The 19437-nt window shown below is 35.2% G+C and overlaps 1 protein-coding gene across 2 annotated transcripts in view; it reads right to left on the bottom strand.

The window, feature by feature from the left end:
- The window catches only part of HOOK3 (hook microtubule tethering protein 3), a 120415-nt gene that overhangs the window by 39962 nt on the left and 61016 nt on the right, over positions 1-19437 (bottom strand). For both annotated transcript variants that reach the window (XM_047717228.1, XM_047717229.1), the window contains exons 10-14: positions 16934-17074; positions 15167-15368; positions 10281-10391; positions 9503-9590; positions 2202-2271 (exon numbers count right to left, since the gene is read on the bottom strand). In XM_047717228.1, the coding sequence (XP_047573184.1) occupies positions 2202-2271; positions 9503-9590; positions 10281-10391; positions 15167-15368; positions 16934-17074 (612 nt within the window). The remainder of the gene's footprint in view (positions 1-2201; positions 2272-9502; positions 9591-10280; positions 10392-15166; positions 15369-16933; positions 17075-19437) is intronic.

Here is a 19437-nt window from a genome sequence, read left to right as displayed (position 1 = left end):
AGCAAAAGAAAAACTGGTTATGTGGCACATCAATACCATATTATCAAAATCCAGCTATGCACAATTAACAGATTTGACACAGAGAACAGAAATGAAAAAAACAAAAAACAAAAAACAAAAAACAACCCTGCAAAGAATTTAGCTCTTGTAACTGGCTAAGATTTTACATTTCAGGTCTTCAGTACTTTCTTTTCAGAATGGATAATCCGAAGATAACAGCGTCTTCAAATATTATGATTTGTAATTAATGCCATTTCAAAATTTTATTTACTTTTTGGTTTAAATGTTTAGGCTATGAATGCATTTATATATTTGTTCCTTGGTTCTCATCAAAAAACACGGTCTCTAATGCTACGCTCTTGAACTGCTAATCACTTGGTGGCAAGATATAATATTCAATGAAGAATGCCTTCAAGATATGGATTCCACCCATTCCTATAAATATGGTAAATTGTATTCTTGCTAACAGGCTGGATTATTAGAGCTGCATCTGCTATTTACACTTATTCACAATCTTTTCATATCATTAAATATTACACATCAATGGTAATATAATACTTTAAATGACACGTTAAACAATATAGATGAATTGTTATTTATTTAATCAATGCCCAATTATTCAGAATTTGATATCAATTCTGAACTTTAACATGTTAATAACAATCAGCTTTATTGGTTATTTCCTTAGGATTAATTTCTAGAGAGTAATTTTGTGGATATTTGTAGACAATATCCATATTCTGCTGAACTGCTCAAAGGAAAAGTTGTACCACCACAAGAAAATATAATTATAATTATGCGTGGTGATGAATGTTAGCTAAATTTATTGCAGTGATCAATAAATTTATTTCACAATACAGACATATATTATCAAGTTGTCACCTTCAACTAATACAGTGCTATACTTCATCTCTTTTACCATTTCATTTTCTTGATGGCTCTTCTGGAAACAGTATATTTGAATTTGTATTGCGTCATACTCAAAAAAGCCATTTCACTTGTTGAATATCATTTTTCTCTTCCTCAGGTTCGGCACCTCTGAATCAACTGTATAACCTAAAAGCTTCCTTAAAAACTGTTTTTAAAAATTTTTATTTCTTTGTTTACTTATGGATGAGAGAATGAGTGTGTATGCATGAGTGGGGGAAGGGGAGAAGGAAGAGAGGGAGAAAATCTTAAGCAGACCACACCCAGCACAGAGGCTCCATCTCATGACCTGAGATCATGTCCTGCGCCGAAATCAAAAGTCAGATGCTTAACCGACTAAGCCACCCAGGCACTCTAAAACTTTTATTTTTTTGGTATAGCCATGTACTTGGAAGCATTCATAAATAAAAAAAGTTCATTCATTCTACAAATATTATTGGCCCAATAATAAAGTACCACATCAGGTGGTAGAAATTAAAAGGTATACAAGAGGCTTCCAGTGTTGGTGCTGCATCGTACTCCTTTTGTTTGTCTTCCTTAAATAAATGCTAACAAGAATAAATTTTGTCGTCATTTACTCAACAAGTAACTAAATGCCTATGGTAACTTTCAGACTTTTCATAAAACTCTTACACAACCCTTATTTCATTTAATACCCCTCAAAGATGCTATGAAGAGTCAAGGCCAGTGTCAATTTTTAAAGGGGGCAAATAGTCCCAAAGAGGGTAAAAGCAATATTCAGAATTAACCATCCTCTTTCTGCTGGATACTTGGTGCCTCTCCCTTCATTCTTCATTCTTCCATATCAAACCAGGTATATAGTGAAAAAATGGAATTTTACAAATGCTATGACTAAATTAAGAATGTAAGGTAATATCGAGGCAAGAGTAGTAGAAATGGGGAGATATTTCTATTATATCTTTCCCAGACCATTTCATGTAGTTAAGAAATAAATTTTAGTGACTAATTTTGCAGGCTGTTGGCTACGCATAACCTGTCTTTAAGCCAAGTGGTTTCACTGCTAAATGTCTCGTAAGGATATCCAATCATGAATATATTAGTTTGCTGTGAATGTGTCAAATATTGTCCTACTGAAATGGGAAAATCAAGTCTCTTCGGCCAACTGAAGAGGTGCAAACACAGACTTTAAATACGGAGTTCATGTTGAAACCGTTAGTAAAAATGAGTAAGAAACTGATCCTCTTTATACTGCCGAGGGATAAGTTTCCTCCAGGAATACTGTGCAGCACGACTAAATTTCATGATCTCCTTACCTGATTTCAGGTGTAACAATCTCTGCTGCCAGACTATCTGAAGATTCTTGACTTCCCAGAGGGATTAACCCTGTAAATACACAAACAAGGATCCAAGGTTGTAGAGAGAGTACACTGAATTCCTTTAGTTTCTACATGAAACCCGACTTTAAGCGTTAAAAATTTTAACATTTAAAGTCTTCGTTTTAGTTAAGTAAAAGACCATGTCACAATCACCTTATATTATCATTTAACAATTCTGAAGTGTATAACTGAGTGGCTGTAACTCCATTCACTATGTTATGGAACCCCTACTTATTTCCAAAACTCCTTATCCCAAACATAAATTAATAATCATTAAATAATAACTCCCGAATTCCCTTCTTCCTTAGTCCCCATAAACTTTATTTTACTTTCTGTCTGTTTCAATAAATTTGCCCATACCAGATACCTCACATAAGTTAAATCATACCAATATTTATCCTTTGGTGTCTGGATTATTTCATTCGGAATGTTCTGTAAACTCAAACATGTTACAGAATTTATCACACTTCATTTCTTTTCATGGCCAAATAATATTCCATTGGCTACGTATATGTATACAAATACATATATGTACATTTTCTTGATCTGTTCATCTGCTGAGGAACATTCAGGTTGTTTCCATCTTTTGGCTACTGTGAATAATGCTGCTACAAACATTGGTAAACTAGTATTTGCTTGAGTCCTTGCTTTGAATTGGATATTTACTTTGGAATGAAGCTGCTGGATCATGTGGTAATTTTATATTTAACTTTTTGAAGAACCACCCATTCTTACCAGCAAGGGATGAGAGTTCCAATTTCTTCACATGCTTCCCAAGAATTATTCCTGTTTCTCTTTTTTGGGTAATAACCCATTCCAAATGGATGAGAACCATCTCATTGTGGTTTTGATTTGCATGTCTCTAATGACAATGATATTGAGCAGCTTTTCATGTGATTTTTTTTTTTTTTTTGGTGTATTTTCTTTGGAGATATATCTATTCAAGTGCTTTAACCATTAGTGAACTTAGTAATTTTTTTGCTTTTGTTGAGTTGTATAAATTCTTACATATTCTGGAAATCAACCACTTATTGAATAGATGATTTACAAATATTTTCTCCCCATTTTATGGGTTGCCTTTTCACTATCAATACTGTTCTTTGATGCACAAAATTTTTAATTTTGATGAAGTCCAATTTCTCATTTATTGTCTATGCTTTTGGTATCAATTCCAAAAAGCAGATCCAGAGGCATGACATGACAATTCCCCATTTTCTTCTAAAAGTTTTATAGTTTTAACCCTTACATTTAGGTCTTTTATCCATTTTGAGTTCCATTTTTAAAATATGGCATAAGGTACAACTTCATGCTTTTGGATGTGGATATCCAGTTTTTCCAGCATAGTATGTTGAAAAGACTTTCAGTTCCAGGACTGAATGTTCTTCACACTGATTTTGAAAATCAACTGACCATATATAGGAGGGTTTATTTCTGGGCTCTCTATTCTATTCCATCGGTCTACATGACTGTCCTTAATGCCTATACCCACTGCTTTGATTGCTCTCCCAACTTTTTTCTTTTTCAAGACTATTCTGGCTAGTCCGGGTCCACTGACATTCCGTATGAATTTAGGATGGGTTTTTCTATTTCTGCAAAAATGCCATTAATATTTTAGTAAGGATTGCACTGAATCTGTAGATTGCTTTTGGTAGTATTGTTATCTCAATACTTTTGCAGTTTTCAGGGTGCAAGTCTTTGCCTCCTTGGTTAAATTTATTTCCAAATACTTTATTCTTTTTGATCCTATTGTAAATAAAATTTTCTTAATTTCCTTTTTGTATTGTTCATTATGCACATATAATTTATTTTTGTAGCTAATGTAACTGAGTTGTATCCTGCAAATTTGCTGAATTCATTTTATTAGTTCCAGGAGATGTTTTTTGATTTTGGTGATCATGTCATCTGCAGAGATAGTTTTAGTTCTTCCTTTCCAATTCATGTTTAAAAAAATTTTGGTCTAATTGCTCTGGCTAGAACATCTGTGCTATTTTGAATAGAAGTACAGAAGTGGTGGTAGTTGGTATAATTGTCTTGCTTCTAATCTTAAAGGAAAAGCGTTCAGTCTTTTATCACTGAGTATGATGTGCACTGTGGGTTTGTCATATATAGTTTTTATCATGTTATGGAAATTCCCTTTCTATTTCTCTTCCCAATTTATTGAGGTGTTTGTGGTGTGTGTGTGCATGTATTTTATGATGAAAGGGTGTTAGACTTTGTCAAATGCCTTTTCTGCATCAATTGAGATGATCAGGTGGTTTTTTTCCTTCATTTTATTCATGTGCTACACTCTATTATCTTGAGATGTCTATCCTTATGTGAATTTCATGCATTTCAATTATAGTAGTTTTATTATGTCTTGAAACTAGAATGTGTGAGCTTTTCCTTTCCATGATTTTTTTTTGTTATACTAGCTCCTTTGTTGTTATCATATAAATTGTTGGATCAGCTTGTCCATTCCTACAAAAGAAGTGTACTAAGAATCTGACTGGGATTGCACCACATCTTTAAATCAATAAAGAGAACTGCAATCTTAACTAGAGTTAATTTTCTGATACCAGAACATGGACTGTCTCTCCATATAGCTAGATTTTTTTAAAAAGGTTTTATTTATTTATTTGTCAGAGAGAGAGAGAGTGAGAGAAAGCAAGTGCAAGCAGCGGGGAGTGGCAGGCTGAGGGAGAAGCAGGCTCCTTGCTGAAAAGGGAGCCTGATGTGGGACTCAACCCTGGGACCCTGGCAATCATGACCTCAGCTGAAGGGAGGCACTTAACTGACTGAGCCACCCAGGAGTCCCCATATATCTAGGTCTTCATCTCAGCAATGATTTATAGTTTTCAGTATCCAAGTCTTACACTTTGTTAAACTTATCCCCAAGCATTTTAATCTTTATGATACTACTGTAGTTTCATTTTCATATTATTTACTAGTAGTACACAGAAACAGTTGGTATTTATATACCAATCTTTTATCTTGAGACTTTGCTGAACTCATTTACTAGTTCTATGATCTTTTTTTTTACATCCTCCTTTCCAATCTGAATGCCATTTATTTCTTTTCTTGCCTGACTGTATTGCCTAGAACCTCTGATACTATGATGAAGAGAAGTGGCAAGAGTGAACATCCTTATATGCACCCCCATGTTTACTACAGCATTATTTACTACAGCCAAATTACGGAAGCAGCTGAAGTATCCAATGATAGATAAATGGATAAAGAAGAGGTGGTATATACACACACACACACACACACACACAAAACTCATATATACACACATACACACAATGGAATAGTATTTGGCCATAAGAAAGAATGAGATCTTGCCATTTGCAACAACATGGATGGAGCTAGAGAGTATAATGCTAAGATTCTCTCTCTCCCTCTCCCTTGGTCCCTCCTTGCTTCCACTCTCTATCTCTCTCAAAAAAAAAAAAAAAAAAAAAAAAAAAAAAGAAAGAAAAGAAAAAGACAAACCTAAAAGTAGACTTTCACTCAACTACAGAGAACACACAACTTACCAGAGGGAAAGTGGAGGGATGGATGAAATAGGTGATGGGGATTAAGTACACTTATCTTGATGAGCACTAAGAAATGTACAGAATTCCTGAATCACTATATTGTACACTTGAAACCAATATAACACTGTATGTTAACTATATTGGAGTTTAGTAAATAATAACAAAATAGGAAAAAAAAAGTGATCATCCTTGCCTTGTTTCTGATCTTAGGGGAAAAGCAGTAAGTGTCAGGTTGGCTGTAGGTTTTTCATAGTTATCCTTGATTAGGTTCAGGAAGTTTCCTTCTATTCTTAGAACACTCTTGCTAAGTTTATCACAATGTCTCCAACTTATTTTTTTTTTTAAAGATTTTATTTATTTATTTGACAGAGAGAGATCACAAGTAGGCAGAGAGGCAGGCAGAGAGAGAGGAAGAAGCAGGCTCCCCACTGAGCAGAGAGCCCGATGCGGGGCTCGATCCCAGGACCCTGAGATTATGACCTGAGCTGAAGGCAGCGGCTTAACCCACTGAGCCACCCAGGCACCCCTCACCAACTTATTTTTAAAGTTAATGATATAACATACACAATTCTCCATGTCAGGCATGTAAGATCTACTTCATTCCTTTTAATGGCTCTACAGGATACAGTTGAGTAAGACTGCTAACTTTTAGGTTGTTTCTAAATTTTACTATTGTAAATAATGCTGTAATTTATTAGGGTAAATTTTTAGAGCAAAATTCCTAGGTCAACAACATATACATAAATAAGGTTAAAACATAAGAGGTTTATAGGTACCAAAGAAACAAATGTGTAAATTTAAATAAGATGGCCTCTCTTTTTTTTTTTTTTTAAGATTTTATTTATTTATTTGACAGAGAGAGATCACAAGCAGGCAGAGAGGCAGGCAGAGAGAGAGGAGGAAGCAGGCTCCCCGCTGAGCAGAGAGCCCGATGCGGGGCTCGATCCCAGGACCCTGAGATCATGACCTGAGCCGAAGGCAGCAGCTTAACCCACTGAGCCACCCAGGCGCCCCAAGATGGCCTCTCTTGATGACAAAGGAGCTGAGAGTTAAAGAATTAAGGCTTAGGCTATTCCTAAATTTTGGGAAATCTCATACAGTTGGTCTGAGATACATGAAAGGATTACCAAGCAGCAACAAGGGTCCAATTACATTCAGAAATAATTATGTGTGTATGTGTGTGTAAAAATACATACTTTTCTCAAAAGTAAAAATCTATTTCTGACTACTATAAACTAAAAAGCCTCTGCACAGCAAAGAAAACTATGAACAAGATGAAAAGGCAATGTAATAAATGGAAGAAAATAACTTGCAAATTATACATCTGATAAGGGATTAATACGGAAAACAAAGAACTCATACAACTGCAAAAACAACTATTAAGAAATGGGCAGAGGATATGAATAGGCATTTTTACAAAGACAAACAGATGGCCAACACACACATGAAAAGATGTTCAACATCACTCATTATCAGGGAGGGGCATATCAAAACTACAATGAGACGTCACCTCACACCTGTTAGAATAGCTATTATCCAAAGGACGAGATAATAAGCTGTGATGATGTGGAGAAAAGAAAACCCTTGTGCACTTTTGGAAGGAATGTAATTTGGTGTAGCCACTGTGGAAAAGAGTATGGAGGATCCTTAAAAAATTATAAATAGAAATAGCAAATGACCCAGCAATTCCTCTTCTGGGAATTTATCCACAGTAAATGAAAATACTAACTTGAGAAGGTATCTGTACCCTTATGGAAACAACCTAAGTTTCATCAATTGATAAATGGATAAACAAACTGTAGGGGGCATGTGTTTGTGTGTAAAAATATTATTCAGCCATAAAAAGAATGAAATCTTGCCATTTGTGGTATTATGCACCTTGAGAGCATGACACTAAGTGAAATAACTCAAATACAGGAAAACAGATGTATGTCTGATACATACAGACATACTGTGTGATGTCACTTGTATGTGGACGCTAAAGAAAACAAAACAAAAAACAAGAACAAAAAAAAACCAAGCTCACAAATAGAGAACTGATTGGTGGTTGCCAGAGGTGGGATGTAGAGGGTGGGCAAAATGGGTGAAGGGGGTCAAAAGGTACAAACTTCCAGATACAATATAACTAAGTCACAAGGATATAATGTACACAGTATGGTGACCATAGTTAATAATACTGTATTACATATCTGAAAGTTGCTGAGAATAGATCTTAAAAGTTCTCATCATAAGAGAAGCAAATTTTCTAACTATGTATGTTGATGGATGTTAATTGGACTTAGTGTGGTGATCGTTTCAGAATATATACAAATAGTTAATCATTAGATCGTACACCCGAAACTAACATAATGTTATATGCCAATTATACCTTAAAAAAAAAAAAAAAAGAAAAGAGAGAAAGATATATAATTGTCTTTAGCTGGCCCTGGTTAATTTGGAATAGAGAAAAAAACTTTAGGCTATCTGAATTGGGGTTTCACAAGTTTTTAAGATAAGGAAAGACAGTGGTGAGGAAAACAGTTAAAATGGCTGCTTGGCAGACTGTGTGAGCTGGAAAAAGGGGCCAGAAGAGAACTATCCAGCTTATCAACAGAAACAACAGAGAGGGGGTTAAAGGTGAAATGCAATAGGTAGAATGAATGAGGAGGAGAAAAAGGAGGGTGTAGTCAGAGGAAATTCCAGTTTCAGGTAACTGAAAAGGCAAGGGCTGGATATTAGAGGGGCACAAACAACTGTGAAGCTGTGCAAGTCACTGTTTGGGTTCCACATCTGCCAGCATGATGACAAAAGTGGGAGGGACTGACTCTGAGGTAAGTGCTGCTCCTCCCCTGTGAGAAGAGCAGAGCTCTACTTTGGACAGAAGCCTATAATGGATTGATATCCACCCCACATCTCAGGTGGAAAAAAAAAACCAAAAACCCTACTGACTTAGAAAGTTTGACTTTTAAGGCGGTTATAAGAAACTTGCCAGAATAAAACTTTCCAGATTTACTATTAATGCAGGTGACTTAACAAATGTTTACACTTTGACCTAATAAAACTCAAATATTTAAATATAATTAAAATACAAAATAGGCAAGTAAATCTGGTCTCATTACTATAGCCTATTTGCCATAAAATCTGGTTAACAGTTTAGAATTTATATCAACTTCATGGCCTGTTCACTGATTTTTCATTTTCATCCATTGGTACAAGCACTTTAAAATGAATCTAAAATTTTTTATTTATTTATTTAATTTTTTTTTAAGATTTTATTTTTTTGACAGAGAGAGAGAGAGAGATCACAAGTAGGCAGAGAGGCAGGCAGAGAGAGAGAGAGAGAGAGAGAGGAGGAAGCAGGCTCCCCGCTGAGCAGAGAGCCCGATGTGAGGCTCGATCCCAGGACCCCGGGATCATGACCCGAGCCGAAGGCAGAGGCTTAACCCACTGAGCCACCCAGGCGCCCCATGAATCTAAAATTTTTTAAAAATTAATTTATTTTAGAGAGAGAAAGAGACATGCAAGTGTGGGGGAGGAGGGAAGAGGCAGAGAGAGTCTTCAAGCAGACTCCCTATTTAGTGTGGAGCACAACATGGGGCTTGATCCCAGGATTCTGAGATCATGACCTGAGCCAAAATCAAGAGTTGGCCACTCAACCAACTGAGCCACCCAGGAGTCCCTGAAGCTAAAATTTCTACTGTTACCATAAGAAATAAATAATCTTGGCTACTGAAAAGTTTTTACCTTGAGTTGTGAGTTGTCCTTCTTGAGCCTGTACACAACGAAGCTCTTCAATGGTTTCCTTCAGAGAATCCCTTTCTGTTCTTAACCTCTGGAGGGACATTAAAAAGAAGGAAAGTTATAAGTTTTATGAATTTATTCATCAGTGGCCTCTGCCCTACCTAAGAGAATGATGAACATCAGGGAAAATGGGCATGTTTCACCTTTTGATCTTCCACAGAAAGATCATAAAAGGAAAATATTATAACAAACTTGTTCCCATTTAACAATATTGAATATCTACTATGTGTAAGACAATGTTATCCACAGTTAAACATAAGAAACAAAAGTGTCTACTCTGTCCTTAACATAAGTACATACATAAATAACATTCTTTCATTAGACATAAGAAATCAAACAGCAAAGCCTTTAAATATTCATAAACCATTACAAAGTAAACATTTTTAAAAGATTCAAAATATGCTGAACAAAAAAAAGAATTGTGTTCTCTGTATTAATTCTACAGAAAACAAAAAGCTACATAAATTTTTAGAAAGTAATGAGCAGAAAAATGTATAAGAAGCAATAGTAATAAAAAAGATAAAGATATACAAAAGAAATTAGTGGAACCAAAAATATTCTTTTAATCTTCTATTTTAGATTTATTTGTGAAACATATATGTTAATCTTCTATAATTTAAAAACAAATAGGATCTCTAATTAAATAATTTATAAATAGAAGGAATCAAATATCATTATCTTAATTTTAGCAGTGCTCAAAGCCAAAATGCCTTATACTCACATCCTTTTCTTTTTGAAGACTGTCAACTTTTTCTTTTAGCCGCTTATATTCAAAATCTAATTTATCTGCTTTCTTCGATTCTTCAGATAATCTATTTTGTAGTTCTACTACCTGATTCAGAAAGGTACCATTAATTTGTATAATTTGAAACATTAAAAATTTTCACTGTTTTCTTTTGCAGAGCTATGAAAACTCCCGGCCTCATATATACTAAAAAAAAATAAATAAATAAAAATGTGTATGACACAGCAGTCTACCCCAATAAGAGATCTAGTAGAAAACACCTGCCCAGACATTATGGGTTCTAAAACCAGATCATCCAGAGTAGTAATGTACAAAATCATGAAAGAACCTATAGAACAGGCTTCCATTTCCTATTATACAGGTAACAAAGGAGTCTGAAACTCTTTGAGCACAAAGCCAAAGAAACATGAAGGGAAAACAGTCCAATTGCACAGCTAAGCTTACAAGAAAGTAAGGGAAACCTTCAGGGGCAAAAACTGCAGTGAGAAGTTTGTGTGGAAGCTATGCAGTATCATGAGGCACCCACCAACTGTTAATACCAGGAATCTAGAACTCTGAATTTATTTTATTTTTAAAGATTTTATTTATTTATTTGACAGAGATCACAAGTAGACAGAGAGGCAGGCAGAGAGAGAGAGGGAAGCAGGCTCCCTGCTGAGCAGAGAGTCCGATGCGGGACTCAATCCCAGGATCCTGAGATCATGACCTGAGCAGAAGGCAGGGGCTTAACCCACTGAGCCACTCAGGCGCCCTAGAACTCTGAATTTATTTATTTATTTATTTATTTATTTATTTTATTTTTTATTTTTATTTTTTAAAGATTTTATTTATTTATTTGACAGAGAGAGAGATCACAAGCAGGCAGAGAGGCAGGCAGAGAGAGAGGAGGAAGCAGGCTCCCCGCTGAGCAGAGAGCCCGATGCGGGGCTCGATCCCAGGACCCTGAGATCATGACCTGAGCCGAAGGCAGCGGCTTAACCCACTGAGCCACCCAGGCGCCCCTAGAACTCTGAATTTAAAAGAAGATGTTGTTAAACCACCTTGGGCTTTAAAAGGTGCTGAGTTAGTAAATAGGTTGGTTAGGAAAAAATCCATTAGCTGGGAAAACAGGAAGATTGCCTGTCTTACAGTGAGTGCTCTGTGTTTAATGAAGTGTAACTTGAAATTCTAACTATGGCCTGCTAATAGGTAGATTTGTTTTTGTTTTTATCACATGCTTTATCTCGCAAATCTTAACTCAAGCAATTAATTTAGTCTTGGTTGGTAGTGCTGTGAAATACATGGCCTAAACAAAACATATGCACTCTGGAGGAACACAACATCAACCAAACCCCCAAGCATTTCTGAAGAGAAAGATGAGCCAAATGAAAGAGTGAAGGCCATAAAGAAGTGACCACGAACACCAGTTAGAAAAACATTAACAGTAGTAACAATTAAGTAGTAGAATAAGACCTATAAAGATTTGATTGGAATTATTATTTATAAAATACAAGGTTTAATACATAAAAAGAATAAAGACACAAATCTAAATTATGAAAGGAAGATGATCGGGCAGGTTTGAAAGAACACTCAGAGAACCTGTGGAAAGAAAAATGCTATCATTGAAAAAATACATTAAGCCACAGATCAAAATAGGTAGAATTCATGTATTACAGAATTGTACTGCAATATTTCAAGTTATTGACGCCTTATTTATTTTGTAATTCATTGTTAATACGATCTGTGATATGTACTTCATTAGTTCTAAAATATGTTCAGGCTTTTTTTCCTTTATTTACTTATTTGACAGAGGGGGCGGGGCGGAGACAAAGCACAAGGAGGAAGAAGAGGGAGAAGCAGGACCCTGGGATCATGACTGGAGCTGAAGGCAGATGCCTAACCAACTGAGCCACTCAGGCACCCCTGTTCAGTCATTCTTTTCTTCAAATAATGTCTTTCTATAACTCTTGCTGTTCTCTCTTCTGAAACCCTAATTAAATCATCTCATTTTAATATTTTTTAAAAGATTTTATTTATTTATTTGATAAAGATTGTAAGTAGGCAGAGAGGCAGGCAGAGAGAGAGGAGGAAGCAGGCTCCCCACTGAGCAGAGAGCCCGATGTAGGGCTCGATCCCAGAACCCTGGGACCATGACCTGAGCTGAAGGCAGAGGCTTTAACCCACTGAGCCACCCAGGAGCCCCTCATTTTAATTTCATATGTTTAAATTTCACACATAGTTTTCCTGGGGTACATTTATTTGGGGTAATTTCTCAGGCCATGTTCAAGTTCACTAATTCTTTCAACTTTATTGTGTGTTGAAAAGTTTATAATAAAATGTTGGAAAGAAATGTAGCCAGCAAAAAAATTTGCCAGTCATTCAAGGTGTATAGAGCTGTTCTACTAAAACTTCTTTGACTCATTTTAAGCTAGTGTATAGTTTTGATACCAAAATCAGATCAGGAAAGTATGAGATAGAGAACTTCAAGTGAATCACAGAGGAAAAAGATTCTACGTAAAATGAACAAAGCAAAACTAACAATGTGAAAACAACAAATCCTCAGTGACTCTATGAAGTTTAACTCACGAATACAAGGATGGTTTAAGCATCAACAATACGTTAATATAATTAATCACATTAATAGAAAGGAGAAGTAGTACAGGAATCTCTCCAGAGTGTAGGAAAAGGAGCTGATTAAATTCAGCCTCCATTTAAGATAAACAACCGGAGTTCAAGGTGCTAATAATATGCTGGTAAAACATTTAAAGCATTCTGTATAAAATCAACAAGAAATGGTTATCTACTATGATTACTTCTATTCAGAGCTGTATTACAAGTCAAACGTGCTGATTAAGAAGAAAAAGGGTATGGAGTGAAAGAAACAAACAAAACTGCTTTAATTTGTCTATGACTTCTGATGAGAGACCCTACAGACATTATTAGAAGTAATATGAGAATCTGGTATGGTTGTAAAATGTACATAAAAATCAATTTCAATCATTTAAATGAGTGACAAACTAAAAATGGTATCTTTTATTTTGCTAACTGCAGTTATAAAATCCAAATAAGGTACCCAAGAGTAAATATAACAAAACATGTACATGACATTTAGAAAAAACTTATAAAACTTAACTGAAAGACATTGAAGACCTAAATAAATGGAAAGATGTATTCACCAACAGGAACATTCATTGTCGTAAAGATGCCAATTCTCCCCAAATTAATCAACAGTGTCAATGTAATCCAATTCCCAAAAGTTTTGGGTATAAAGGGAAGGAAAAGATCTAACAGACAGTTTTGAAAAAGAACAAGGTGTGTGTGTTATCTGTGTTATCAAATATCAAATTACTAAAAAAATCTATAGATAATAAGTGGGATATTGGTGTAAGACTAGACAAATAAACCAGTGAAACAGAAGAGAGTGCCAAGAAAGAAACTTATATTTAAGATGGAAAATTTAGGTACTTGTAAGATAGAATTGCAGGTCCTTGTGGAAGAAACTATTAAATAAATGGCACTAGGTTGAATGGTTGCCTACACAGATAATAAAGTTTCACCTGGATCTTTAACCTAGCATCCTACACAAGAACTAATTCCATGTGGATAAGAGACCTAACTGTGCAAAACAAACTTTAAATCTTTGTTAAGAAAATAAGAGACTGGCTTACACTCTTATGTAGGAAATGATTTAAGACATAAAAGGTACAAATCATAAAAAGATATTTAATGTTCATTATCTTAGAATTAATCTAAAAAAAAAAGAGACAGGTTACAGATTGGCAGGAAATAAACGCAGCAAGTGTAACTGACAAAAGATTAATAGTAAGAACATATAAAGAACTTACAGACATCAGTAAGAAAAAATAATATAGTTTTAAAAATGAATGAAAGATTTAAAGTGGGCCATTCGCAAAAGAACTGTGATCGGTAAATATATTTGTAATTAGGGTAATGCAAAGTATAATCATGAGGAGACACTATTTCATATTCATCCAACTGGCAAAATTTCAAGTATGACAATACTATGTGTCAGTGATGATGCAGAATGAGAGGAACTCATAAAACTTCTGTTTAGCAATACAGTCACTTTGAAGAACAATTTAACAATATCTAATTAAATGAAGATACTCTAAGGAAGAGGTTCCTTATAGCTGTAAAACTTTCACACACATATAGAAGAGTACATGTTCTCATTGTATGTATAGTAGCACTTATAATTAAAAAAAAAAAAAAAAAGTTAAAACATCCTGTACGTCCTTCAATGGGAAAATGGGTAAACTGTGGTATAGTGACTCAAAAGAATAGCATATAGTGGTACAAATGAATAAAGCTATCTTTATACCTATCAACATAAACAAATTTCCCAAATACACTGAGCAAAGTAAATCATAGAAGAGCCCTTTTATTATATCATTTATATAGTTCTGATCCATGTCAAAAGTGTTATACATTATATATATGAACTAATATATATGCACCAAATGAATAAAGAGATGCATGGAATGAAAACTACAAAACAGCACAGTGGTTACTATAATGGAGAGGGAAAGAGTCTGTTTTATTCTTTAAGCATAGACACTTGTATTATTCTTTTACTTCTGTGTATTTTGTATTACATAATAATTTAAAAATAAAAAACAACAGAAGGATCTGCTACAGACACTAGTCAATAACCACTGGATAAGAATTAAGTTTCAATGTTAACTACACTGGAATTAAAATTTAAAACTGAGTTAAGAGAAAACAACAAAAAACCCTAAGTTTCGCAGGTAAAATACAATACCTTGAAAACAAAAGTAAGTGGATTTTTGGTAAGCCACAATGTTATAATGGAGAACGTGCTTGAAAACATCATCAAGAAACTTTGTTACTATTCTTTTTACCTGTCTCTTATATGTCTCAAGTTGACTTCGAGCTGCATTGGCTTTTCTTAACTCTTCCTCTAGACTGACAGTGTTCTGCATATACATAGTATTCTTTTCTTCTAAGAGTTTAACCTGACGCCTCAAATCACCAAGATCTTCTAGCTTCTTTTTATATGATTCCACTTGGCCTTCTAGTTTAGACACTTTATCAGAAGAATGTCTAGAATGAGATGGGAAATCAGAAATCAGAAACATATCCAGAGCTGTAAAGCTGTTTTAATAGTGCTAACCCAAGAGGGAATGCCAGAAAAGAACACATGCTAATGAAATTATAAGACCAAAGGTGATTCCAGATTAATGTTTTGTTCAGGCTAAAAATGACGACCAAAATCACAGCAAAATGTGTAATGGAGAATGTTATGTAATGTAAGGAAAGCAAGTGGTGGTGGTGGTGTGTGTGTGGGAGGGGTAACGAGCAGAGTCACATGTAGCTCAAAAGCAAAATAAACTGTGCAGGGCCCAAATGATCTGGCAATTAGAATGTTATTAATGACCACAGGAACAGCTATTTTCATGGAGTAGTGGGGGCAGGAGGTGGCAAATTTTAGGGAGTTAAGGAGACAATGTAGATTTCACCTTGTGTGATCTAAAATTTGTTTTGGAGGGAAGCAGAGAGCAGTAAGTCTTTCTGTCTAAGAGAAAAGAGACCTAAACATATAAACGTATGCTAAGGTGGGAGATCCAAATGCTAAGAAAAATGATGACTGATATAACACAGTCCTTGTGTAAGCAAGAAGTGTTGAGATCCAGAGCACTTAAAAAGGAATTAGTACTAGACCTGAGAAAGAATAACAAGTCTACATTCTAAAAGCAAAATGAAAACACAGGTGGGAATGCAGGGCAGTTAGGTGCAGGAATTACGGGACATAGAGAGTCCCACAGTTCATGGCCCCTTTCCTTGATGCAGCAGGAGACAATGTCATCCACTGACACTAAGCATGGAGAAGTATGGGTGGTGGGTATCCAGGTGAGAAGTTATGGAAATATGTACTAGCTATGAGAGGAATGGGAGACAGAACTATCTATGATGAGCAGTAGAATGGTGGACCACAGGTAAGAACCCAATGAAGAGTAAAGATCATGAATTTGTAGCAGGACAAAACTACAGCACTATGGGATTTTCTCTATTCCTTCTCAGTATTCAAAGAGCAAAAGTTAAAATGGCTGGAATGATCCAACAGAGGATATAGATTATACAAGTGGAATGGTCAGAAAATGAGGTGGCAGGGAGTGAAGGCACTTAGTGAGGAACAGGCAAAGTGCAGATAAAATGGTCTAGCAAGGAAATGACTCCTCGTGGGTGTGAGAGCATATAAGGAAGAGGAAGACTGTGACCAGAGGGCTTGAAATTAGAGAAAAGGAGTCGTAATAAGAAAAGCTCCAGAGCTACGCAAGTATGAAGCGACGGTTGGAGGTTAATTTCTATTTAACATTTATATAGCATGTACTTGCCAGATACTGTCCCAGCTGTTTAGAAATATCAACTCCGTTCTGCATATCAATCTGAGGTGGGTATGTGCATCACCTCCATTTTAGATGAGAAAAGGGTTACATAGAGATTAAATAAATGGTAGCACTGGAATCTGAACTCAGGTTGTCCAGGAGGGTTAAGTTCTCTTAAACACCATGCAGTGTTCAGAGATCCTAGAGTTTGTAACATCATTGGTAGAGGTGTTCTGGGTGATGACAGGCCCGAGATTGTAACAAGATGGGAAGACCGTTTACCTAAGAACATCTATTTCATCTTTTAGAGACTGAGCTTCATCTGCCAAAGTGGTCAGTTCATCATTCTGTTGCCGAAGTTCAGAGATTTCCTTTTCTAACTCTTCACAGCGTATACGATAATCATCTTTGGCTGCTTCTAGTCTGTAACCAAAACAAAATAGACCAAGAAAGTACTATTTATTGTCTAGCAATTCTCCTTTGAACGATAAAAGGAAATAAAATACGAGAATAAACTCTTGAATCTTCTGTGACCATAAACTCTATCTCTAAGTTTTAACTGTCCTGAAAACAGATTCCACTGGTCCAAGGCTTGCGGAAACTTACAACTGATCACCACTCCTCTATTCAAAAAATTGGATGTCAAGAAATATTTCTCAAAAGACAGCACACGTAATTCATTTAAAGCTTTATTTTTTTACTATGAAATTAACATATGTTTCTTGTTGAAAGTTTACAAAATATAGAAAAGCAAAGAAGATAAAAATCATGTACTGATCTAAATAGAGCATACTGTTAACATTTTTGAGTGTATCCTCCAGGCCGGTTGCTATTCATAGATCTTTTCCCTCTAAATATGGATAATACTATTCCTACTTCTTACTTTATTTTGCTTAACATAAAGCCTTCCTTTAGATTTACAAGACTGTCATGTCACAAATATTTATTTTTGATTATTTACTTTCAATTTAATTTATATAATCCTTAATGTTAACAGAAATTTATGTAATTCTTAATGTAACAGAAATACTAATTTTTATGTAATTCTATTGATGAATTTTGTACTTTATGGTTTCCACTTTAAGTGTATGATTAAAGGTTTTTTCTTTTATTCTATATTTTCTGTTAGGATTTACATAGTTTCATTTTTAACAATGAAATTCTCATTTCCCCTTGAATTCATTTTATTATATGATATAATGTAGAAATCTAACTTTTCCTGCCAAAATATCTACCCACGACCCCAAAATCATTTAACAAATAATTTAACCTTTACCTATTGATTAAAAAAATGCTGCCTTGATTACACATTTTTATATACACTTGGGTTGGTTTCTGGATCTTTGCTTGTGTTACTAGTTTGTCTGTATTTTGCTGCACCAGTACCAAGCTTTTAAAATTAGTAGAGAAATAAACATTTCAACACTGGACATGGAAAGTACTCCTTTATTATACTTTGTGTGTAAATGTTCTGGGAACCTCTTGGTCATCAATATGTCCAGGTGAAAATAAAATTTAAATTGGAATTGAGTTCAAATTATATAATAATTTAAGAGAAAATGGCATTCTTACCATCTTTCATTAAAAACATGAAAACAAACAAAACATGTTAACATGTTATCTCTCTCCATATTTTTTTTTTAAGATTTTATTTATTTATTTGACAGAGAGAGATCACAAGCACGCAGAGAGGCAGGTAGAGAGAGAGGAGGAAGCAGGCTCCCCGCTTAGCAGAGAGCCCGATGCGGGGCTCGATCCCAGGACTCTGAGATCATGACCTGAGCCGAAGGCAGCGGCTTAACCCACTGAGCCACCCAGGCACCCCAACTCTCTCCATATATTTAAGTAATTTCTATGTATACCAGAAGTTTCCATCATATAAGTCCCTCATATTTCTTTTGAATTTTATTCTTTGAATACTTATGTATTTATAAATGCCAAATTTTTCCAGATGATAACCAGTTATTGATAGAAAACCTTATGACCTATACAAATGTCTTATAGTTACCCTCTCCCCATTAACTGTTTACTGGTTCTGAGAACTTTTCAGTTGATTCACTTAACATTTTCTAGGTGGACGAGCCTATTACTTTTAATGATTTTAATGATTACATTTAATGATCACTTGTTTTTGGTCATTCCAAAATTTTTATGTCATTTCTGTTTCATTTTCTAGAAAAGTAATAACTAAATTATATGTGCCAGGCAATACCCTCAGCACTTTACATATGTTAACTCATTTAATACTAAAAATTTCTAGAAGGTAGGTAATTATTTTTTATTTTTATTTATTTTTTATTTTTTTATTTTTATTTTTTTTTAAGATTTTATTTATTTATTTGACAGAGAGAGACCACAAGTAGACAGAGAGGCAGGCAGAGAGAGAAAGAGAGGGAAGCAGGCTCCCTGCTGAGCAGAGAGCCCGATGCGGGACTCGATCCCAGGACCCTGAGATCATGACCTGAGCTGAAGGCAGCGGCTTAACCCACTGAGCCACCCAGGCGCCCTTATTTTTATTTTTTAAAGATTTTATTTATTTATTTGACAGACAGAGATCACAAGTAAGCAGAGAGGCAGGCAGAGAGAGATGAGAGACGAGGAAACAGGCTCCCTGCTGAGCAGAGAGCCTGATGTGGGGATCGATCCCAGGACCCTGGGATCATGACCTGAGCGGAAGGCAAAGGCTTTAACCCACTGAGCCACGCAGGTGCCCCGAAGGTAGGTAATTATTAAGACCATTTTATACTGGATGAAATGGAGGCATGCCCAAGGTTACAGAAATACTA

This window comes from Lutra lutra, chromosome 2 (genome assembly GCF_902655055.1).
Source record: "Lutra lutra chromosome 2, mLutLut1.2, whole genome shotgun sequence".
Lineage (NCBI taxonomy): Eukaryota > Metazoa > Chordata > Mammalia > Carnivora > Mustelidae > Lutra > Lutra lutra.
Note: the sequence above shows the minus strand (reverse complement) of the source record. Positions and strands in the feature narration are given on the sequence as shown.